This window comes from Halichoerus grypus, chromosome 13 (genome assembly GCF_964656455.1).
Source record: "Halichoerus grypus chromosome 13, mHalGry1.hap1.1, whole genome shotgun sequence".
NCBI lineage: Eukaryota > Metazoa > Chordata > Mammalia > Carnivora > Phocidae > Halichoerus > Halichoerus grypus.
The window spans coordinates 72,143,987-72,168,677 of NC_135724.1; the positions used below are offsets into that span (position 1 = coordinate 72,143,987).

General features: G+C 42.7%; 2 protein-coding genes across 6 annotated transcripts in view; one reads left to right on the forward strand and one right to left on the reverse strand.

Annotated features, from left to right (window-relative positions):
- Window positions 1-12,119: 12,119 nt before the first annotated feature.
- LOC118539710 (taurine up-regulated 1 protein) lies at window positions 12,120-22,683 on the reverse strand. The gene is made up of 4 exons (XM_078060112.1): window positions 22,659-22,683; window positions 21,938-22,129; window positions 19,322-21,720; window positions 12,120-18,178 (listed from the first exon to the last, which is right to left on the reverse strand). Exons 1-3 carry the CDS (start codon window positions 22,681-22,683, stop codon window positions 21,257-21,259), a joined length of 681 nt encoding a protein of 226 aa, XP_077916238.1. The 3' UTR covers window positions 12,120-18,178; window positions 19,322-21,256.
- MORC2 (MORC family CW-type zinc finger 2) overlaps window positions 21,767-24,691 on the forward strand; it is a 41,682-nt gene continuing 38,757 nt past the window's right edge. For 2 of the 5 annotated variants that reach the window (XM_078060766.1, XM_078060767.1), the window contains exon 1: window positions 21,767-23,261. In XM_078060766.1, coding sequence (XP_077916892.1) covers window positions 23,194-23,261 — 68 coding nt within the window. In that variant the 5' untranslated portion in view covers window positions 21,767-23,193. Of the gene's footprint in view, window positions 23,262-23,302; window positions 24,027-24,691 lie in introns of those variants that run through there. The other 3 variants (XM_078060769.1, XM_078060768.1, XM_078060770.1) reach the window with 3 other exon arrangements.

The window sequence follows — 24,691 nt, forward strand, 5'->3', positions numbered from 1 at the left end:
TGTTCTGCCCAGTTCCGACCCTAAAGAATCATGAGTATATGAAATGGTTGTTATTTTATGCTACAAAATTTTGGTCTGTTATTTAATAATAAACAAATGGAAGAATCACAATTTATAAATGTTAAACTAACTCAGGCATTCTTTTTTTAAAAAGATTTATGTATTTTAGAGAGAGAGTGAACATGGAGGGGAGGGGCAGAGGGAGAGGGAGAGAGAATCTCAAGCAGACTCCCTGCTGAGTGGGGATCCTAACGCAGGGCTTGATCCCATGACCCTGAGATCATGACCCGAGCTGAAATCAAGAGTAGAATGCTCAACTGACTGAGCCACCCAGGCGCCCCTAACTTAGGCATTCTTGAAAAAAATCTTTACTAAACATTTTTTTTTTTTTTATTGCAAAAGTAACACCTGTTTGTTGTATCACATTCAAATACAGAAGTATTGTTTAGCGTTGGGACCTTGTGGTACTTACCTCCATGACTTCAGTACCTAGCTCAGGGCCTGGACTTCCAGAAGCTTGATAATCAAGTTTACTGGGTGAATGATTCTTTCCTTCCTTTTCCCATCTCCTTCCTTACCACATTCCCTCTCACATTTTTAAAAATAATTTTATTTATTTATTTGAGAGAGAGACAGAGAGAGTGAGAGAGAAAGAGAGCACGAGCAGGGTGAGGGGCAGAGGGAGAAGCAGACTCCCCGCTGAGCAGGGAGCCCGATGCGGGGCTCGATCCAGGGATCATGATCTGAGCCAAAAGCAGACACTTAACCCACTGAGCCACCCAGGCGCCCCTCCCTCTCACATTTAAAAGAAGGTTAAACCCTAAAAGTTCTGAAATGGTGTGCCAGGGGTCATTTTAGCTGCTCTGGGGCTCAGGGGATTATCAGGCCTCATGGATAGTGGGCTGGCCAGGTCTCAGGCAGAAGGGTGCTGGCTTCCCCTATTCCAAGCCTGCCTGAGCACCTCTCTTGATTAGAGGTTAGGTTGTGGCTTACACAACTGAACTCTGCCAATAAGTCCAAAGGTAACGACTTTGGGGGTATAGCAGCTCGACTATAATGTTATGAGGCATGGGAAGGGGGAGAAACTTCTGGGAGACAACAAGCTATCTGGCCTTCGGCATGTCATCTATTCTCTGGCCTCAGTTTCCTTTGCCAAAGCCCAGCCTGGGAAAAACCTGAGGTCATTAAAAGTGGGGTCTGGCAACATCCCAAAATCCCAGAACAAGTTCACCCCTCTGATGCTTCAAATTCTTTAGAAATTGTGGGCTGACACCGTGGAAAGGACAAGTTACAAAATAGTCCGTACAGAGTGTTCTCTGTTTGTAACTTTATCCGGTCTCTCTGCATAGAACCTAAGTTGGGGGAGGCGGTTTGCCAATATGTTATCTGTGGTTATCTGAGGGAGTAGGAGGAAATTATTCCTGCTAATTTTTATTTTCTTTTTGGTGTGCCTCCAAATGTTCTGCAGTGAATATCTATTACCTTTCATAATCAAGAAATTAAAAAATTTTTTTAAATAGGCAGTTTGGCATGTGCTCTTTGTTATGCTTGGTAGGTGCACAAGTTGCTTCTAGGTAGCGGTGAAAAAGAGAGGAATCATCCGTGCAGCCTTGTTAGTTGGAGATCGTGGGGTCTTCTAATGTATTAGCTTTCCATTGCTGTGTAACAAATGACTTAGGGGTTTAGAGCAGCACACGTTTATTATCGCACAGTTTCTGTGGGTTGGGAGTCCAAGCATAGCTTGGCTGACTTCTTTTCTCAAGGACTCACAAAGCTCCAATCAAGGTGTTGGCCAGACTGCACTCTCATCAGGTGGCACAAATGGGAAGAACCTGTTTCCAAGGTCATGCAGGTTGGCAGAATTCAGTTCCTTGTGGCTGTAAGATGGAGGGCCCCAGCTTCTTCCTTTCATTGGAAGCCACCCTTCTCTCCTAGAGGCTGCCTGCAGTTTCTTGCCATGTGGGCTTTCCCAAGATGGCCATTTACTTCAACAAATCAACAAGAGCCTCTGGAGCAACTTTGCTAGCAAGATTGAGTCTTATATAATGCAATGTAATCACAGAGGGACAGCCCATCACTTTTGCCAGATGCTATTGGTTAGAAGCAAATCACAGGTCTCACCTCAGGGGGAAGTCCAACTCTAGCAGAATGGATTACTCAAAGGTGTTGTTATGAACTCAATGTTTTTGTCCCCACAGAATTCATGTGGAAGCCTTAACTCCCAGCATGTCTATGTTTGGAGATGGGGCCTCTACAGAAGAAATTAAGGTCATATGAGATCATAAGGGTAGGACCCTCATCTGATAAGGACTACTGTCCTTATAAGAGGAGGCACCAAAGAGCTCACTCTCTCCTCTCACACACACACTGAGGAAAGGCCATGTGAGGATGGAGCGAGAAGTAGCCATCTGTAAGCCAGGAAGAGAGTCCTCACTAGAAACCAAATCGGCAGGTTACCCTGATCACAGACTTTCAGCCTCTAGAACTGTGAGAGAATAAGTTTTTGTTGAATGAACCATCCAGTCTGTGGTATTCCCTCAATGGCACCCTGAGCTAAGACAGGTGTGAGTGCCTGTAGGTACTGATCATGGTGGGGGCACCTTAGAGTTTGTCTGCCACACTTAATATTGTGAGGTTGGCTGGAATTTCAAGTAGAAATTCTGAAAGCTTCCAGGTAACACACAAGGTGTTAAAAAATGCAGATTGTCCCCACAGTTTTTCATTCTGTAGTCCAGTGCGTGGCTTGGAAAGTTTCAATGAGCTCTCCCATGGTGATTCTAGTGAGGGAGCAGGTGGCCCACAGTTGAAGGTTAGAGTCCAGCAGCTTCAAATCCCCAGCCCTGCCACTTCCTAGCTATAGAACCTTAGATCAGTGACTCCTCCTTCCAGCCAAAGTCACTTAATCTGATGTAATGTGGCAAGTTCCTAAAATTAAAAAAAACCCTCTGGTGTCAGCAGTTCCTTTCCCTAGCCAAGCCCCAGCAAAAGGAGGCTGGAATTTCTGCCTTATACCCCCATCCCCATGCCCTTAGTGTTTGGTGTTTCAAGGCCATGGAAAATTTGAAATCAGAAGGGGGACAGGATTTGGAGAATGTTCAAAATGGAGGTGACCTGGGTCTTGCTTATCCTTGCATTGCTCCTTCAGGGGGGAGCTGAAATATACCACTGGCAGTGAAGAAGGTGAAGGTCCAGGTATAGGTCTGGGGTACTGAGGTAAGAGCCAAAGTCCCTGGACACCAGAAGGAAAAGTAGTCCTTGGCCATAATGTCCACGAGCAGGTGGAGAAGCCTCCATGTGGGGCCAGTTTTCTGACATCACTGACATCTGACATCACAAGAGTCCATGGCTGGGGGTGGAGATGTGTGTGAGCAAGTTGACTTCAGGGCAGTATTAAATGACTATAGAGTGATAAAGGCAAAACTTCTTGCACTGGGGCTATGGAATAAAACTCACACCAGAAAGGTGTCAATGAGATGGTGCATGTAAATTGCACAGCATAGTGCCTGGCACATACATAAGGGTTTGTTTTTTTTTTTTAATGAAAGTTATTGTTCTATTATGTCAAAATCTCCTAGTTTGAGTGCCTATAATGCCTCTGTTGTTTATCCACCATCATGGATCCCACTGTTTTCCAGGCTGATAGAGATCTGTCATTTAGAGGATGGGGTTTTGGTTAGAAATCTGGGTAAAGACCACCTACAAACTGAGGGACTCTGGTTTTCCTCTGTAATGACTGGAATATTACTGTAATATAATGACTGAGTATTAACAGAGTTAACAGGCAGAAGGCTTAGCTCCATTCCTAGCACTAATAAATGACAATTATTAACACATATCGTAATATCGATACCAAATGCTGTCCAGAACTGGCAGACTGGGTGGCATGGATATGTTTCAGACTCTTTTTTTTTTTTTTTTTAAGATTTTATTTATTTACTTGAGAGAGAGAGACACAGCGAGAGAAGGAACACAAGCAGGGGGAGTGGGAGAGGGAGAAGGAGGCCTCCCGCGGAGCAGGGAGCCCGATGTGGGGCTCGATCCCAGGACGCTGGGATCATGACCTGAGCCGAAGGCAGACACTTAACGACTGAGCCACCCAGGCGCCCCTAAAGTTTTCAAATTTCTTACAGCCGTTTTTCTTGTAGGATTCTTTATATATCTTGGGCACCTTCCTCCATTATGAAATTTCACAAGGCAGGGGTAGAAGGTGGACGCCAAAGGATTAGAAAAAGGGGGAGGAGCCAGAGCTGTGGAGAGTATGTGAGGATCTCCTCCACATTAACGTGGTGGTACCCACAGATGTGTAAAAGGAAGTAGCTGGTTTCTTGTAAGGCCCATGTGTGGGGAACATGGAAGCTTGACTCAAATTTTCTAAGTGGAAAAAAGACCAAGGAATGAGAGAAGCAAGGGAAGGGAAACAAGTAGGTTCTGCTTCTCCTTCTTAGGCTGTTAGGCCTAAGGACAAGCACAGAAAGTAAAGCCAAAAGTATCTACTTATCATAAAACAGGTCCACATAGACAAGGCCAGGCTCTGGAGGGCAGAATATGATTAGAGCAGGGCTCTTTGCCTTAAAAGAGGGAACTGGGAGAGGTATCCAGGCAAAGAGCCATAAACATAGCCTGAGCCCTTGTTCCTTTTTTGGGTGCCCAAGGCATGAGGAAACAGCAATCCAGTTGGCGAAGTGCTAAGAACAACTTGGTATCAACTTGCTTCTCCGCCAGGGCCAAGGATGCAGGCCTGCTATTATAGACTTGAGGTTTCTTGAAAATTTTCCACATTTACTTTTGATTACTGCAAGTTTTCCTGTTATTAGAGATAATGAAACATCTCAAAGTGGTTGGGGGGGGGGGTCTTGCTTTAGGCCAGGAGGTGATGGGAAGAAGTCATGTAACTACTTAGATCCTCTGTAGGGACCGTAAGGTCTGACAGTCCCCTGTCACAGGCTGCCTGCCTCTCATGGAGACCCCAGCTGGGCCCTGCCCCTGGGGCTGGCTTCTTGGGCTGTCTCAGCTCAGTCGTGGTGCTGGCAGATGTTTGTGTGTGTAGCCTTGGACTCTGATTTCAGGCTTGTTTTGTCATTATCTCTTCAAAATTTGTGGTGTAACTTAAATGATCACATTGTAAAACGAATAGTGTAAAATACACACAAGAATATACTGCAGCGTAATTGTGCTGGTCACAAGATAACCAAAGGATTTATTTTAAAATGTTAATTCATAGTGCACTCTAGGCTATATGTTCTGAAGATGGGACAGAGGTTGAACACCATCTTGAGGACTGTCGTGTTGTCTTTGACCATGTCAGGGAATCTTTGTGGTAAGAGTGGAGTGGGCTTGATGATCCTGTCGCCCCCTCCTTCCCTCCCATCAACTCCACAGTCTTTGAAGCCCTGATCTGTGTATGTCTCCTGAGTCCTGGACCACCTAAAATAGCATCTGAACTTGAATACTTTCTCTGGGAAAACTACTTTCTCCCCAAATCCAGGTAGTCCTAGGCATCTTCTGAACTTGAGAAATCAAGAATTCCTGTCCAAAGCAGCCAGGCATTGAATCAGGCAAATGTGGCTGGGATCTTTCTGTTCTGTTGCCTCAGAAGAATGACAGTGATGAGCCTGGAGCTCCCCAAGGTCCCTCAGTGCTTGCCACTGGATGAAATACAGCTTTGGCCCATTTCCCTGACCTAATGACTAGGTCTGATTTCAGTTACTTTCCCTAAGACTCAAAGTCCTGGCAGTTCAGGATGGTGACCTGGGATAAAGCCATAGGTCTTCTGGGATATTCAGAATTACACCTTAACAGAAAGATATCCTTTATTCTTGTCGGTGTGAAGGACCAGGATTCTTAACTCTGTGACTTAAACTGGTTTTCTTTTTTAAAACAAGCAGCAGTTCAGAGTGCTGAGTCTCAATGTGATGCAGTGAAGTGGTGAGCCACTCATCTGTCTGGAGCATGCCCAGATTGGCCACCTGCTCTGACAGAGATGAGGAAGGACATGTTTCTATCAATGAGAATTGGACCTCCTTAATCCAGGCTTCCTGTCACATTTGCTAACAGGCCAGTTGGCACAGGTGGTATCCAAGGACCTCAGCCCATGAGAGAAATGGAATGTGACATGTTTTGCTGCCACCAGCACTCCCAAGGGTGATGGGGCAATAAGGAATTTATTTTCCTTATAAAAGAATATGATGGGGGCACCTGGGTGGCTCAGTTGGTTAAGCGACTGCCTTCAGCTCAGGTCATGATCCTGGAGTCCCTGGATCGAGTCCCGCATTGGGCTCCCTGCTCGGCAGGGGGTCTGCTTCTCCCTCTGACCCTAACCCCTCTCATGCTCTCTGTCTCTCATTCTCTCTCTCTCAAATAAATAAATAAAATCTTAAAAAAATAAATAAATAAATAAATAAAAAATAAAAGAATATGATGGCAAGCTGAGGTTAAAAAGATGGCAAGGGAATGGCTGGCTGGCTGAGCTAAGAGGCTTCCAGGGTATTATTGCTGTAATATTATTGCTAACAACAACTGCCATTTACTAAGGGCTTATGAGGTGCCAGGCAATGTGCTCAGTACTGTGTGTTCATTCTTTCTCCTAATCCTCACATTCTTTGACATAGGGCCTGTAGCTACTCTTCCTTTTCTGAATAAATTGGCTCAGAGAGGTTAAGTAGCATGCCAGTGTCTTCGGCTTTGCCAATGCAGAAACTTCTGTGGCTCTGTCTACTGGAGTTAACAAGTTCTAAGTTTCTTTTCTCTCTTTTTTAAAATATTTTATTTATTCATCTGAGAGAGAGCACGAGAGCGGGGAGGGCCAAAGGGAGAAGCAGGGAGCCTGATATAGGGCTCGATTCTGGTACTCTGGGATCATGACCTGAGCTGAAGGCAGACGCTTAACCAACTAAGCCACTCAGGTGCCCCAACAAGTTCTAAGTTTCTGCCTCTTACTAATTGATCTCATACTATTTTCTAACATTTACTGCGTGTCCTGTGCTGGTAATAAGTTGAAATGGGATGGTTCAGTCAGGACTCTGTCCTTTTCATGAAAAGAGAAGACAACTCGAACTGAATAGGTTTGGATTTACTGGTTTGCAGAAAATGTCCAGGGTTAGTTTAGCCTCAGGCATGGTTAGACCCAGGGGACAACAATGTCTTTCAGGATTCTCTTTCTTAGTCCCCAGTGCACGTTCCATTCTGACAGGCAATCTCCTTATGGTAGCAAGATGGTTACCTGCAGTACCAGACTTGTAGCCTTACAGTTCTAAATTCAGTGGATTAAAAACAAAAAGAAATGCCTTTCTCAGTTGTTTAAACACCCCCACCCTTTCACCTCTCAGAATTCTTAAGTTTTTATAAGATGGGTTTGGCTTAGTTCATATGCTTATCCCTTATCTAAATACCTTGACCAAGGGGCTGCAGGGCTCTGGTCAGTCAGTCTTGGTTGGAGCCAGGGATAGTTGGCATACAGACAGAAAGTGGTGGAGGGCAATTCAAAAGAAGTGGGGATGGATAGTGGGAATACAAAAGCAATAGATGTTCATAGCAGTGGTAACTCTGGGAGCATAAAGAATGGGCACCTGGCTAATAAAGCCAACTAATTGATTTATGATGGGAGAAATATGCCTGGTTCATGGCCCAACCAGTAATCTACCTAGGGCATTGCACTTCCGTCAGTCCAGCTAGGAGCAGGTTGCTTCAGTAGCATAGAATTAGAACAGATGGAATGAGATGTTCCTAAGAAATATTCCCAACACAGTATTTGTGGGCAGATTAGGTTCAGCTGTGAGGGCCAGAAAACTTCAAATACCAATTATATTAAGAGGATAGGAGTCTGTCTTATAAACAAAGTCCAGAGGTGAATACTTCAGGCCTGGTATGGTGGTTCCTTATTCATCATAAACCTCAGCTCCTTCTAACTTGTTGCTCCATGACCATTCCCACACACCTCCTTCTCCTTCATGGTCCAACTGTGACATGCTCAAGTCTCCAGCCTCCAAGCCCACATTGTACTTGGCTGAATGGAAGAAAGAGATAGGCACACACTCCTTTAAGGACAAGTTGCAGCAGTTGCTCATGCCCCATTGGCTAAAATGTACTCAGTGGGTTATACTTATATGCAAGGGAGGATGGGAAATGTGTTTATTCTGGGAAGAACAGATACAGGGAGACAACCAGTCTTTGTCAGAATGTAGCACCCTAATGTACAGCTATTTGCTGTAGACTGGCCTATCCAAAGGCTAAAGACCAGTCACCTGGAAACCAAGCACCTTCAAAAGGCAACCCTAAATATGTAAGACATAACTAATCATTACTCTTTGTTCTCCTTTTTATCACTCTTCTATTAGCATATTCTAATGAGAAAATGTCCAATGGCAATTTAATTGCTTCTTTAAAAATATTTCAATTTAGAAATGAGTAAATTTTCTCTTAAAAAAATGGCATGTGCTTCCCACTAGTGAAATAATGCCAATATGTACAAAGTACTAAGTTTCTCTAAACTCTTCAGTTTACTCCAGAACAGTCTGTGTGTCCACCTTTCTTTCATGATCATTCATTCATTGACATATTGGTAGGTTTTGTGTTTACCAAAATGGGTTCACAATATATGTTACTCTGTAACTTTGTCTTTTCACTTAAATATATCATGAACATGCCACAGGTTAAGACCCAGAGGTCTGACTCATTCTTTTCAACAGCTGCATAATACTCCAGCTTGTAGTTGTTCTACAAATGATTCAATCATTCCCTTTGACTGTCAAGTTGTTCCCATTTTTCTCCTACCACAGGCCATGTTACAGCAAACTTCTTGCACTGATGTCCTTGTATCTCAGTGCTTGTAGTTCTTTGACATACAGTTCTTCAAAGTGGGACTGCTAGGTTAAAAGATGCATCTAGAAATTGTAATTGCTACAGCCAGGTTACCTCTTAAAAAGACTAGAACAATCCACACACCAACGATGTACAAAGTTTTCATTTACCCTAATTCTTGCCAGCACTGGAGGTCATTGCTGTTTTAAATTTTGCATCTGATAGGAGACCAATGGTACCGTTTTGATTTACATCTCCCTGACCATGTGTACACTTGATCTGCTTTCATATGCTTATTGATATGCCAGAGAGGACAATGGTTTGAAGCATGGACTCAAGAGTCAAACCACTTGAGTTTGTGTCATAGCTCAAGACATGTGACCACCTATTGCAGGACTTGGACAAGTTACTTTATTCCTCTAAGCCTGTCTTCTTAGCCGTACAACAGGGATGATATTACCTGTCTCCAAGGGTAAGTTGTATTAAATAATGCTTGTAAAGTGCGTGAAACAATGTCTAGCACATAGCAAGCTCTAAGTAAGTGGTTAGTGACTATTATTGTTGGTCTTTTAATTTCTTGAGTTGCCTATCGGATGTTCTCTATTGGGATGATTGTTTTGTAGTAATCAATTTGTGGGAACTCTCTCTATATTAGGGATATTAATCATCAATCTGTCACTTGTGTTGGAAATTTTTCATGTGTCTTTTATAGAACCAAGATTTGTTTTCCCCAAATTTGTTTATGTGGTCAAGTATTTCTCTAATTTCCTTGAGAACTTCTAGATTTTGTTTTGCTTATGACCCCCATCATACGATTATAAAGTCTCCTCAAAATTCTTCCAATATTTCATTTTAACATTTGAATTTGCAGTCCCTTTGGTATCATGTATGTTGTGAGGCAGGAATCTGGTTGCTCTCTAGGCACTTACTGTAGCTCTATTTATATAGTAGTAACACATATCAGATTTAATTTAGAAACTTCATGGAAAGAGAACCTTGGAATCCTTTTTTCATATGAAATGTTACAGTAAACGCCAATATACAAAATTGAGCTATTTCTGTTTGAAGTGGTGAAAGGCTTGAGTAAGATAATGAAGAGCCTTGTAAAAAAAGTATAAAGTTTCAGAATAAAAGTTTAGATTTTATTCTGAAACAATGGGGGAACTGTTCAAAGGTTTTAGGCAGGGGAGTGACACAATCAGATCTGCTTATCAAAGATTAGCTGCTCTGCGAAGAACAGACTGTAGTAGGACAGCAGTAGAGTGACACTAGAATGGCATCACAATAGTCCTGTCAATAGATACCCTGGACAAGGCTGATAGAATGGAGATGGTTTTAAGGTATATTTACATGATACACCAGGAGAGTGTATCATTTACATGATACACCTTAATGACTAACAGGGATGTTAGGGGTGACAGAAAAAAGGAAGTGACAAGAATAATTCCTGTGTTCTAGTCTGTGGAGCATGGAGCCATTTATCAAGAAAAGAATGAGAAGAGCAGATTTTGAGGGAAAAATGATAGGGTCAGTGTGAAGGATCTGTTATCAGTACCTGGTTATCAACAGGCACATGCTTCCAAAGGACAAGGGGAAAGTATCTTTACTGGCTCCTTTGCCAATATAAATTGCTTATTTCCCCTACCCTGGGATACAGAGCAAGTTTTTGCTGCCTTTAGTGCAGACTCAATTCCAGATCTTCCATGTTCCTAAAGGTCTGAAGCCCATTTAACTCTCTGGTATCAATTTCTGTTATCATTCAGTCATTTGGTTGTAAGCAAGAGAAACCTGCTTTGGCTGACAAATGAAAAGGGAACGTATTTTAAGGATATATGGTAGTCTACAGAATCAAAGGAAAATTTGGGAACTAGGCCTTGCAACAGGAACCAGGGCACCATGGGGGAATGTCCTTGCACCAACTCTGATATAGCTTCCTTGGGACACTACCATCAGAATGACTCAATTCCTGATTTTGTTTGCATCACCTCTCTTAAGACTCGCAGTCCTGGTGAGAGGGGAATTTTGATTGGACAAGCCTTGGATCACATGATCAACTAGGGGGGCACGAGGCTGGAATACTGTAATCTACAGTTCCACTAAAACCTCAGAATGGAAAGGAACAGCATTACAAAGAAAAAGTGGGGATTTATCATTAAAGGAAAGGGAAAATGGGAGGCAAAAATCCATGGATGGCCATTACACTAATATTTAAATGATGGGGAGAAGAAAACTATCTACAATGGAGCAAAAGCCAGAAATGCAGGAAGAAAATGAGAAATGTCACAATTCCTAAGGGAAAAAGAGTGTGCCAAGATATGATGGGAGCAGACTGTGCTGCTGTAAGTTCAGGTAAGATGAGTATGTACTAGACTTAGCAATAAAAAGGTCACTATTGAACTTGACTGTGATATCAAAATACTCAAGGATTTCAAAGAAAAGACGATCTTTTTCTTCTACCTACCTACTGTGAACACTGCAATAGAGGACTTAATAGATTAATCAGTTGAGAACTGGAATAATCTTTGATGAACACTGATACTAGGATATCCTGATAATCCAAAAAAACCTCATTTAAAGAGATATACTTGAAAAATTAAGAATCAATCACTGAGTTTGAGTTCCTCAAACAAGGTACAATAACCTTGTCAGCTTCACTAATGGATGATGACTATATTTATCTAAATATTCACTAACAGAAAGATGGGTATTTTAAATTATTTGACAAACTAAGCTCAGTGGTAAGTAACTTGCCCAAGTCAAACAATAAGTACTAAATTTAATTTTTAAAATTCTTTATTTTTAAATAAAGTTTAAATGTAATATTAGTGGAAAATATTCAAATACAGAAATGTATAAAGCTGAAAGTCTCATGTAATCTACACTATTTGAAGAAAGCCATTAGTAGACTTTTCTATGCATCATAAACACAAATTTTTGAGTTCATACTATACATTTTTCTATTGTTTGTTTCACTGAATATATCATGGCCATTTTTCCATGTTCATACACAATAACTGTATTTTATTAATTTTAACAGCCATGTAATTTTATATGGCTGAGCCATGTGTTATTTAACCAATCCTTTACCTATACACATTTAGGTTTTCTTCTATATTTTTCTACCATGTAATTTTTATGCTTCTGTAGTAACTTAAACATTGTCACTTCCTGTTTCACTTTGTCTTCTGGTTTGGAAGACTTCAGTGTGGCCATGACCTCCAGTTTAATAAATACTTGAATTTGTCAAGTTTCGATGCTGGGGAGACAGTATAGTAGTCAGGAGTGACTCAATTTTAAGCAATAGAAACCCAACTCAAAGTAACTTAAAGCAAAAAAGGGTATTTATTGGCTCACATAACTGAAAAGTCCATAGGGATATACTAGCTTCAGGCACGGTTGGATCCAGGGGCACAAACATTGTCATCAGGACTCAAGTCTCTCCATCATTTGGCTCTGCACTGGCTTCATTCTCTGGCTCATTTGATATGGTGGGCCCTGTTGGTTTGAGCTTTTCATATTACAAAGCCAAGCAACCTCAGTAAAGAGAGCTTCTGAGCTTCTCCTCCACAGTTCAGTAGAACTCCTAGGGCTGAGTACCACTGGACCAACTTGGATCACACGACCATTCCAGAACCAATCTTTATGGTGAAAGAATGGACTATGCTGATTGATCAGGTCTGAATTACATGTCCACCCATGAAGCTTCAAGTTAGGCCAGACTGTCTGAATCATGTGGACTGAAGATACGGAAAAGTGGTTCCAAGAAACATCACAGAGTTGCTACAAAGAGATGGAATGGATGCTGGTCAATCAAAAACTGATGTCAATATGACCCATAATACTGAAAAAGTTTAGTATCTGTTCACTAACAGCTGGCATTTGTTACTTTCTTGACTATAAAGGTATTCTGAAAAAACATCATGAGGAGTTAAGTTTGTCCTGTACTCAGGAAGCTTGTAATCCATTTCAATGGAATAATTGTGTCCAATAGCATACTTTGGATGATCCAATAGCGTTTCAACAGAAGTAAACTCAGTGGCCTTGAATCTGAGAGCCCAACCATCTTGCAGACACAACGCAGGACAACAAGCCTCCCACTGGCAAATAGTTCTGTGAGGCTATTAAGTCAGTGTAACTTTTAAGTTCAGTGGAAAACTTTTCTTGCATTCCTTTAGTCTTTTGTCAAGGTGAACTGGTACATTTCTGTCACCTCTGTATTACTGCAGAAGAGAGGAATGGACAGTGCTTTCAATCTGTAGTCCTTCAGATCTGGTAGAAGGGGTCTCAAGTGCTGAAAATGACGAAATATATATAAGTGTAGAGGCTTACTCTGCACTTAAAAAAAAAAAAAAAGGGCTGCTGGTCAAGTAGTATATAGCACAGTCCTTCCAGTTGAACATTAAGTCCTGGGTGTGTGTGTGTGTGTGTGAGATGCAGGTTGCTTCTATTCAAAACTCCTTGGTGGAACTGAGTGTAAGATAGGCTGATACCAGTTGTAGTTCTCTCATGCACAGCCAGTCTGATTGCCAACATGTCAAAAAAGGCATACAAGGGCTGAGTCTAAAGAGACAAATAGGGTACCTTCAGCAGGGCTGGCCACACCATTAGCCAGGATGTGATCTGGAAAAATGGGTAGATTGATATCGAAGCTCTGTAAATTAGTTTTTACCCTGAGTACTCCAGGGTCATTCCTTAGGGTTTACTCTGGATATCATTTTCTGATCTTAAAGGGCCAGTCAGGTATAGCAGCTTTCATTTTTCTGTTTATCTGCCCCAGAACTTTCAGCTCAGTAGAAGGCTATATTCTCAATTCAGACTTGAGGTTCTGTTGAGGAGTCTATGCTACATCTGGGAATGACAAGGTTGGGAGAGCCAGGTTCATGAAGGTTGGCCCTACTCTCTTTGGTAATCAAGTCTCCATCTTCTGAAACTCAGCCCATCTCTGAGAATCAGCTTATAAACAAGGCCTTAGATTGGTTGGATGGTGCTGCTGAAAGACTTAGATTGAGATCTGAGGCAGGCAGATAGTAGTTAAGATCCTAGGTTTGAGTTTTAGGCTTTCTTCATTTTCAACCATCAATTCTTATACACAGCATACATTAGACTCTTGAACAGATGATCATCCTCACCTTAAGCCCCTCATTTTGACTGCATTTGACAGGATTAAAGGAAATGACTGGCAGTGTAGATCAGTGTCTTTTTCTGTAAGTACAGAAGAGAAAATCGAGCTGACATTCTGAAGGTAGTAGAAAAATGGAGTTTGTAGATAACTTCTTATTAACAAATAATAGTTGTATATACAAGCAAGCTAGTCATTAGATTTTTATTAGTTGAGGATGCGCAGGCCTTGTTTGATGATTTGTAGACAGAGTCATGTAATCAGGGTTAGTCTAGAGAATAAGAGACAAAGATACAAAGAAACCATTCCCAACATTTAACCAGTGCATTCATTAGAGTATAGTTGAGGACAGCTGGCCCTTAAGTAGATTGTGAAGTAAAGAACTCAGATTTTTCTCACGACACAAATTGAAGTCTACTTGTTTGACATGATCTGGGAGTTCACGAACTGAATCCATCCTGCAGAAACAGGTAAGTGTCTTAATGCCTGAGAGTATCTCATAGCAAGGAATGAAGTCAGCCACTCTGAATCAGTGTAAAACAACAGTACTGAGACAGATGAAATTCCATGAAAACATCCACAAAGACAAGACACTGGTCTTGTAACATTAGGAAGAAGCTGCAGGAAGCTCTTGAGTCTACTGATAAAATCTTAGCTGCAGGCTTTGTAGATTTTCAAGTCAGTCTACATTTCCAGCAAAAAGGTAGATGATATGTAACTTGAGATGCCCAGCAAGCAAGCTACCATGGCCTGGTCAAGAGGCCTACCTCCAAATATCCCTAACACCTGTAGTTGATGGTACCAGACATCAAAAGAGCCATCATAAAAGAACACCTCTCATTGGTTAGAAGAAAATTTTCCAAAAGATCACATTTAAAATCACATACATGAGAGAGGATATTCAAAAATAGTCTCTTGTGGATCAGGTGTTACATGTAGTTAGAGCAGAGTATTCATAATTGTGGAGCAGATATGCCAATGATGGAGGAAATTTTTTTAAGGTTATTAGCTCATTTATCCTGGAAACAGCAGTTAAACTGAATAATAACCAAGAAGCAGTGTAACTGCCACTGGTTGAGTCATAGTGACTTGTAGTTTTGAGAATAAGATGAATAACCAGGTACCCTTTTAGGTAATGTTGCCAGAATTTCAGTTCTACTTTCATAGTTAATGGTTATCCCTTGCACACGAAGTAAAGTACCATGGCTGATGATGGGAGGTCCAATGTACAAGTTGGTCTAATATGGCCTCAATGAGGCATCATCAACTTTAGTACCAGCTTCAATACCTGGCGATTCAGGTATCCAAGGAGGATCAAGACTTCAAAGTTACATATTTCAAGTACCGCTAGAGCATCTGGTGTTTGTTAAAGAGGCTGGGTAAGGGGGTGTGTCAGTGTGGAGTACATATGAATTGCTGACTATATTGAATCCCAGGAATCACTGACTTGAAATCCATCTGGGGGTACAGGGCTGCTAATCTAGGTCCATTTGATACCACTTTCAGCCCACATGACTACTCTGGGGGGGCAAAGATAATGCCCATCTTCTTGCACTTTTCTGATTCTGCCCACGGTAAGTATTCCTAAGAATGTGCAGCATCAACTGAACACGGACTGGGTTGGGTAGAGGTACAGATCAGAATGCCATTCAGGTTGCACATGTTGTCTAGGGCAGTGGTTTTCAAACTGTGTTCTGAAGAATTCTAGGTGTTGTAAAGAAGTCTCCTTAGGGGTCACCATGGTGGTAAAGGAAGATGCTTGTGTGGCAGGTTTCAGGCCCCCCACTCCTGCTTCATCTACAGCAGCTTCTCTTTTACTCTGGGCTTCCACACAGTTTTCATCCAAAGGGCTTCATGGTCACAAAGCCTTTGGAAAACCAATGATCTAAGAATAAGTTGTTCACAAAATGCTGAAATACAAAAAATAGGTCACAGAAACCAGAAACTGTGAGCAAAGTCTGTGGTAAGCCAAGAAGGTGTTTTCCTAGTCATTCTTTCCCTAATATGGGCCACATTACAGAATGATGTTAACATTCAAGTTTGCTGTAAATTCTGATGGCCTCAAATTGGGTTTGTGACTATCAGAGAACAGGCTATTGGTTTTAAGTGACAACAGCATTGGATTTTTGCAGTCAGCATACGTCTGCAAAATGCATTCCATTTCTTTGAAATATTATCCCAAGTCCATGGCTAGATGACTTCTCTTCAAGCACTGGTAAGATCTCAATGGGCCACAACTCAAATTCTAAGAAAATATTTCCTTCTCATCCCTCCTCCCCCTTTTTTCCATCTTTCTCCTCCGTTCCCTTCCCAATCTCCTCACCCACCTGAGATTCAATGCCTTTGAGCTAGATTTACAGCACAATTCTAAGGACAGAGAAGTATATTGCTAAATGTCATGGAACTCATCCAATTTGGGGGTCAACATTAACTTTTCCCCATTCCCTTCCCATATATCCTCACAGATCTTCTAACGGTTCCTTTAACAGAAAAACAGAGGTAATGGTCAAGATGTAGGACTCTCAGATAAAGACATACCAATTCAAGCAGTTATTGACAAAGTCAGAAATGGGGGGAGGGGCTTCAAAGATGCTGTTTACTCCTGGGTCTCCAGTACTGGCTATACTGCATTAAAGCAGTTTCCCCATTCCGTTTAAAGGAATGCTGCAACAATAACATTCTGTGTTTGATTATACTTAGGACACACTGGGCTAAACAGCTCAATGAGGCTCTTTGTTGCAAGCCTTCTGAGATCCTTTAATACACTACAATGAATCGGGAGGGAACACATATTTTACCATCTTACAGGACTATGGAAGCTCTACGTATACATGTTATGAGTATGCATCAAATATACATACACACATATATGAACAGCACTGCTCTAAAAAAATGTAGGACTCATGTCAAGTATATGTTTGGGGGTAGAGGACCATAGATAAGATCTTGGTGTCTAAGAGTTATTAGTAAGACTTAGGAAAAAAAAAAAAAAAAAAGAGGACAAAACATGAACAGGGATCTCCAATCAATTAGGCCATTTGGGAAGACCATGGGAACAACAGATCTAAACGTAGCTTTGTGTTTCATGTTACATAGTCTTATTGTCAGATGAACATGTGCCTTGTTGACTGGAATAATCTGCCACTATGGAGACAGTCCTCTCTTAAACCTTAGGGATACTGCCATGGAATTCTGGTCTAGGTGCAGCCATTACAAGATTACACTTATGACATCCTGACTGACTGAGGGTACCAGATCAGGAAGTTGAAAACTTTTCTGGGGTTACCAATCTCTAGTCATCTTAACACTGCAGGTAAAGTCAAAGCTAAGTTAATTCCATGGAGAGAACTGGACTGGGAGTCAGAAGGCCTGACCTCTACCACTTTGTAGCTGTGTCACCTTGGATAACCTTTTAAATTTCCATTTCCTCATTTGCAAAAAGGGATTATAATTTACTGTGTTATTTTGATAATTGAGATTAATGCATGTAAAAGTGCTTTGAAACTATAAAGTGCTATATAAACATAAGGGATTACCATTATAGGTTCTACCTGGATGTATCAAGATGCCTTTTCTGGAATCTGACTGCAGCTTTGTGAGATGCTGTTAGATAAAGGGATTCCTTGGTAGAATTTCTTAAATTTGTGTGAAAAGTTCTGGTTCCTGAGTAATCCCAAAGATGCTGTGAGTTCACTGTGCCTTTGTTTTAATCCCAATATCTGCTTTCTATTCAGTAGGCTACTATAGACTTGAAGTGGAAAAAGAATAAGATCCAGTGACCTGGAGAGGATCCTAGACACTTCATGAATTTCAATCATTTGAAATTGTGGGGTATGGTCCAATGCCGTTCTTGGAAAGATGTTGTCATTCTTCAGTGTTGATAACTAAAAATCCTCTGGTCCAAATTTATTATGTGTCTCTGAAGGCTTTAACTGAAGAAATGAAATGCACACTCAAGGAACAAATTGGGCCTTTGTTGTGATAAAACAGCTTCAGCTACTTGACTTAAACAGTTTGACTTCACTATAAAGGGCTGTGCTGAATCTGGGTGGAACAGGACAGGAGTGGAAGTGAAGGCCACATCGTGATGGCTGAATGCCTCTTGGATCACAGTGGTCCACTGGAATGGTGTCTTCTTCAGCAGTAAGGTGAAGGAATCACCAAGGGCAAAAATCCAGGTACCAGATCTGTAGGCTGATGGAATAGTACAAGGAAGGTGGTCAGAAGGTCCAGGTGAACACTCAGCAATCAGGAGGCACAGGACTGGAAGGGACAGGAACAAAACAGGTAAGATAACAAATGCATGGAATTACAAACACAGGACACTAACACTAGGGTGGGTGTGCTGTCAACATATCAGCTGCCTGATGGGTACTAGTTCTAGATAAGCCTAGCTAGGAAGCTGACAAATGATAAATGGGGAGTAAAAAAAGCTTTCTGATTAACAATCAGTGATAACTGTTCTCTGGCAGGGACTGCTTCCTGACTCTTGAGAACAAACTGTCCTAGGGAAGCAGCAAACAGGAACTGCCCTAAGTCTCGTAATTTGGGGGAGTAATTTGATTGTATTCAGGCTGCTGAGTAGTGCCTGATTGGGGAGAAAGAAGTGGCTCCACTGGTAGCACGAGAAGAACTGAATTTAAATTTACATACCAACACCAAAGGAGATCTTGTCCTTCTTCCTTTTCCAATGCTTTCCTCAAATTATCTTATGACCTGTACTTTTTTAGAAGCGGTCTTTAACTTTCATTTTAACAAGATCCCATCTTGTGTGGGAGAGAATAAGGTACCCCGGGAATAAGACCCTGGTATTTGCACCCTCTGTTAATACCCTATGCAATCTTTCAGTTTCTCTTCACATCTGAGGGCTCCCTAAATCTTTTTAAATTTAGAATTAAAAAAACAAAACAAAACAAAACCCACCATGAAACACAGAAAGAAACATGACCCATAACTAGTGATCTTTTTCCTAATCAAAAGTAATTAGGTTACCACACAGCAATTAAGCAAACGCTTACTGTTTATTCCGATAGCCCACTCTCTAAATTACCCCCTTCTATGAAAGGCTTCATCATATGTAGGTAGTACATGCGGGCAAAAATCCTTAAAACAAAGCCCTTGCTTTCAAGGGGCTTGCTATCTGGAAAAAGAGCAAATGCTTGCAAATGACTACTTTACAAGGTATGCTATGCAAAGATAACTAAAAGGTAAACAACAGAAAATGAAACTTAAAAAAAGATAAAGTTAAGGAGACTCATGGAAGTAGAGAGCATCTGACGTGGATATTGAGGAAATGGCAGTGTTTTGACAGGTGAAGAACCAGAGGAATACATTCCAAAGTAGAGCATGAACAAAAGTGCAGAGATGGTAAGTAAAGAATGAGGCATTTTGGAAAATGGCAAGTACCGTAGTTCACTTTTGATGGAGTGTTGCTAGAGTTTGCACTGAAGGTCTGGCAGAAACTCAGGTCTTCAAATTCCCAGTAATGGTGCTGGTGGCAGTGCTTGCTCAGTTGCTGTCTCTTCTCAAAGCAAGGTCAACAGCCCCCAAATTCAAAACCAAAAATATTCAGCTCCAGAGTTCCTGTCACATCCTGACACGCTCTTCAGGTCCCAAGTGTTGAAAATCTGGAAATCTGGAGGCCATCCCGTGGCTACACAGAAAAGCATCTGCTCCAGCTAGTGCAGAACACTGTAGTGAAACCTTTTCGGCCTCCTATCCTGGACATCTCATGTTTTGTCACAGAATTTCAAGCTTTGAGTTCCAGTTGTTTTTTTTCCTCCTTTCTCCCGAGGAAAGCATCTTATAAGATCACCACAGTCTTAAGATTCTTTTGAGGTACATCCAGATAATAACAAAAGAGCTAAAAGACCAACACATTTTTCTCCAAAACAGTCATTTCTCTGGAAGTGAGATCATTTGTCTTTGCCCTTTACGTAAAAGGAATAGTCAACTGATTTTCTCAGACATTTGTATGAAATAGCAAAACAGGTAAACACCTAACCAGACAAAATACACTTAAATGTGTTTATGTTCACTTGCTTAGAGCTGTACCACTGGTAAGCACCACTCCACAAAATGAAAATGTTTGAAATCCAACTGTTCAAACATTTCTATAGTGTTTGCTGGACAATGGCCTGGAATTTGATAAAAGCAGCTGACAATTAACAAAGAAGCAATAACTGGCATTTTGGCCATCTTAGTAACACACTTGCAAGCAAAGAGAATACAAAGCAGGCCAGGAAAAAGTTAAGCATTGAAACACTTCCAAATCTACTGATTTTGAAGTTCAGCAGAAGTCATAACAAAACTCTTCAAAGTGTTAACCTTCAATTAATAAAGATAAACCCCCAAACATCTTCAGGAATTCCAGGCCTGGTTTAGTCTGTGTACCAGTGAGCCAGCTTGCTAAAAATCCACCTGCACCATTAATTAGCTGGACTCGGCAGCACCATTTAAAAATAAGCCTGCTCACTACCAACCGCACAGACTAAGGATATAAAATGGAAGCAAGTAATGGATGGCAACCATGGTTGTGGAAAATGGTCAATGAAAGAGACAGGTAGTCAGGTACCAGTATAAGCAGCAGAACACTAAGAATTGCTGGGCCAAAGATTCAACAGGCTTCTTGATACTAGAGAACACACCCATTTCTAGTTTTAGCTGCTTTATGTTGGGTGCCATTGAACCATACCAACGTGTCAGCCACCCTTCAGGCACCCCATGGTAAAGGGAAAGGACTCAGAATAGAAGCCAAGCAGTGGAGTGTTGTTACCCCAAATATCCATTATGCATAGAAACAGCTCACATATCCCAGGGATTCAAACAGGGGCTTCAAATCGGTTGTGAAGGGTCCCAAATGACATCTAGGCCTCAATTTCCTCCCTGTGGCATAAAACAATTGTAGTTCTTAACTTTTCTGGGTTACAGCCCCCTTTGATAACTTGCTGGCGATGGATCCTCAGTCCCCAAAATGCACACTCCCACTATTTCTACATACAATTTCGGGGAGTTTGGGGGATCTCCAACTTCAATCCAAGGTTCCCAGGTTCCAAAATTCAAGAACTGGGCAATTGCTAACTTTTCTTACAACTCAAAAAAAACCCCATTACAAACAATAATCATCCCTTACGTACACCGACGCTTTATACGTTACAAAGCGCTTTCAACCCCACAAACATTGATAGGCAGAGGAGGAAACTGAGGCGCCGACAAATTACAGAGTGATTTGCCTAAGGTCACTCGGCCAGCTGGTGGCTAGGCCCGGAAGCAAACCCAGCTCTTCCGACTCCGGGGCTTGTCTCCCCACCCCGGAGCTGCCGCCAGAGCTCCCGCCCCTCACTAAGGGGGCATAAGGAGGAAAAGGCAAAGTAGAAAGCCCACCACCAACCATCCCCCAGCGCCCTCTTGCCCCCCCAATTGGGTCCTTGCAGGCCCCGAAGGGTGGCGCCAGGCCTCCAGGCCGGCCGCGGCCACCCCCGCCTCCCCGGCCGCGCCAAATCCCGCCGCCGCCGCCGCCGCCTCCCCGGGAGCGGGGCGGAGCAGTTGCCCGCCGCCGCCGACCACCCGGACGACTCCTCGTCGAATAGCAAACGCATAGGCCGCCGCCCGAGTTCTGCGTACGAGAAGAAAGACGCGGCGCGAGCGCCAACGGCCACCGGGCGCGCGCCGCGGCGGCCGGGCCTGCGCCCCAAGAGCTGGATGCCAGAGCAGGAGAAAGAGCCGCCAACCGATCGCTCGATCGACCGCGCGCCCGCTCCTTCGCCCTACCAGACCGGGGAGGGGGGGAGGGCGCGCCAGGGCTTCTTCGAGTTAGGGGCCTGACTCCCCGGCGACGAGACAAGATGGCTCCGCCGGTCCGCGCCGCAGCTACCGTCCCGGCTGCGTCGCTCGGCCCGCCCCCGGTACTGTTTCTTTAAATGGCGGAGAGGGTCATGAAAGCAGGAAGAGAGGCGCGCTCTCTCACGTGACAGGGGCGGGCCCGGCTAGCAAGATCCGGTCATGTGGAGACCCGCTACCCGCCAATCAGGAGGCGTCGCATCAGGGCGGGGGCGGGAGGACCTGCGGCTCTGTGATTGGCCGAATGCGCCGCGGAGGCCTCGGGGGCTTGGGGCGTCGGGGAGTGCGCGAGGCGGACCGGGTTGTGTGCAGTAGCGGAGACAAAGCGGTGGCTGAGGTGGCTGTGGCGGCTGCGGCAGCGGCGGCAGAGCAGCCCTAAACGCCGAATTCCGTGGTGCTGAGTCCTGTCATCATCTCATTCAGCGCGGCGCGTGGGCGGCTGGTCTCGCGGCGGCGGCGGCAGCGGCGGAGGCAGCACATGGTTCCAAGAGCGCGCTGCGGTTGTTGGGTTCCAATTCCGTGGGGAGGGACAAAGGCAGCTTTGAGCACCGGGCAACGCCCGGTCGGGTTGTGCGCTCTCCACACAGCCCTCGTCCGAGCCTTGAAAGCTGGGACTAACTCCTCTCAGTGAGGAGGCGGCGGCCTCGGAACCCAGGCCCACGAAAGGCCTGAGAGCCGGAGGCCTCTGTCTGAGGGAGTGGGGGAGGGGCGCTGCCCGCCTCAGGTGATTTGGGCGGGTCAATTCTGAGGCATTTTTGTGGGTCATTGTGAGGTAATTTGACCCACTACCCTGAGGAGATTGGGACGGGAGCACGCACTGGGTTGGGTCTGGGCTTTGGAAACAGAAATCGTCACCAGCGCTTACGAGACCATTCAGTTGGGAGGTGGTGAAGCCGGAACTAACGCCATATGCACTCCATCGACTTCATGGCCGCCAGCCTGGGGCCTATTTAAGAACCCTGGGATCATTGGTGAAGAAATGGGTGACTGTCCAGTTTCATGACAGAAGTTGGTAAATTTCCAGATTGGTAAATTTTCTGATCGGAAATTTAGAGGAGCAAAAAAACTTGAAGAACGTGAAGATGGAGCAGTAATAAAACCTCCAACTCCCAATACCATCTACTCCAAGACCATCTACATTCAACTCCTTGAACTATCGCAACTGAATGCTAAAGCTCTTTAAGACTACAGATTTATAACAGTTTTTTCCAGAATATTACATCACAGTCATTAAGAAGATAAAAAATTTAAAAGCGAAACCAATTGTAGTGTTAGACATCTCTTAGAATATATTTTGGATAGATACTAGGTAACCTTGTTTAACAGTAAGGAGCACAGACTTACCAAACCTTTACTGGAAGGAATCCTGCAAAATCTATTCCATTGTAAGGTTGTATTTCCCAGTTAGTGGGTGAAGGACTGGAGACCTCACTGCACTCATGGCTTTCACAAATTACAGCAGTCTGAATCGAGCTCAGCTAACCTTTGAATATCTGCATACAAATTCGTAAGTATCCTTTAGGTGCCACTGAGGTCACTGCTAACTCATTCCTTGATAATACAGAACTCCTTTTCCCAGAAAATTCTGCTTTTTTACTTTTGGGGATGTATCACTGGATGAGTCTTGAGCTCTGTATTGAAGAACTGAGATCAGTGAAATATTTGTTGCTAATCCAGAAGAATACGATCTTCATTTGTTGGATCAAAATATATTTGACCAAATGCAAATTTTAGTTGTTTTGAAGTCCATATTTTGAGTTGTTTCACTCAAGTGTTTGATAGGAATCCAACAAATACTCTTCTTTGGATCGCCAGAAGTTGGACTATTCTAGAATCAACTGTTTCTCTTTAGTGACAACAGCCAAAACAGTTGGGTTCTAACAAGTCTTTTTTTCCTAACAAGAAGAAGAAAAAAAAAAGACCGAAGACCTTTAAATGACAACTTGTGAGAAGAAATTATTGGTTTCTCTTTTCAGCAAACAGTTGGCCTTATCTTCCTGGGAAATTCGTCCCTACATCCAATATAGATTTTATGTGCTAAGCAGGAAATGGTAACTTGTTTAAACCCACAATTTAGCCTTTCCCCAGAATGTGTGCAAATCACAGAACACATGTGTTTATGGTTCTTGAGTTCATGAAGAGATTATCATTATCCCATGTTGACCTGGAATGTTTCAGGGTTAATTCTTATGCCCACTCTCTTGGAAGTAATTCGGTGGGATCATAACCACATAGCGTTTTAACACATTCGTTTGTCACTTTCGAGATGAAGGTAAGTATTCTACCATTTTAGTGCCTGGAGAAGTGATGAGCAGCTACATGAATGGCCCAGAGATCTGACGAACCACGCTGAGGGTTGAGGATGTAGACTTCAATCATCTAGAAATAATAAAATAATAAAAATAAATTTTAGTTTTTTATGGGAAAGGACAATATATTATTTGTGATGAGAGTAGTTTTTTGTTTGCTCTTTTTCCGATCAAGGAAATAAATTTTTTCTGGGTAGTGAAGTGAATTGCCAAATGGTGATAGCCTGGTTTTATTTTTGTTTAGGAAGCTTATTATTGAACTAGAAAGTTTTAGAGTAGAGGCCATTTAAGTGAAGTCTCATGCTATTGATGATGAATCTGAAACCCACTTAGATAAGGTTGTAGATCAAGCTTGCTTACCTAGTTGGTAACAGTCTTGGGCAAAATCTTCAGTATCCTTTTTTTATATTTGAACTGCATGTTTAAGAACAAGCATTTGAAGGCCACTTAGATGTTCACAGGTGATTGGGTTTGATAAATGGTTACTTCAGTTCTCAATTGTGGAATGAGAGTCCAAATTTGGAATGACAGACTATATGATAACGTTGGAAGACCATGAATGGGACTTGGGAAACTGGGTGGGTTGTTCTAGTTTCCCCCAAGGACTTTATTTGATGATAAAATAATA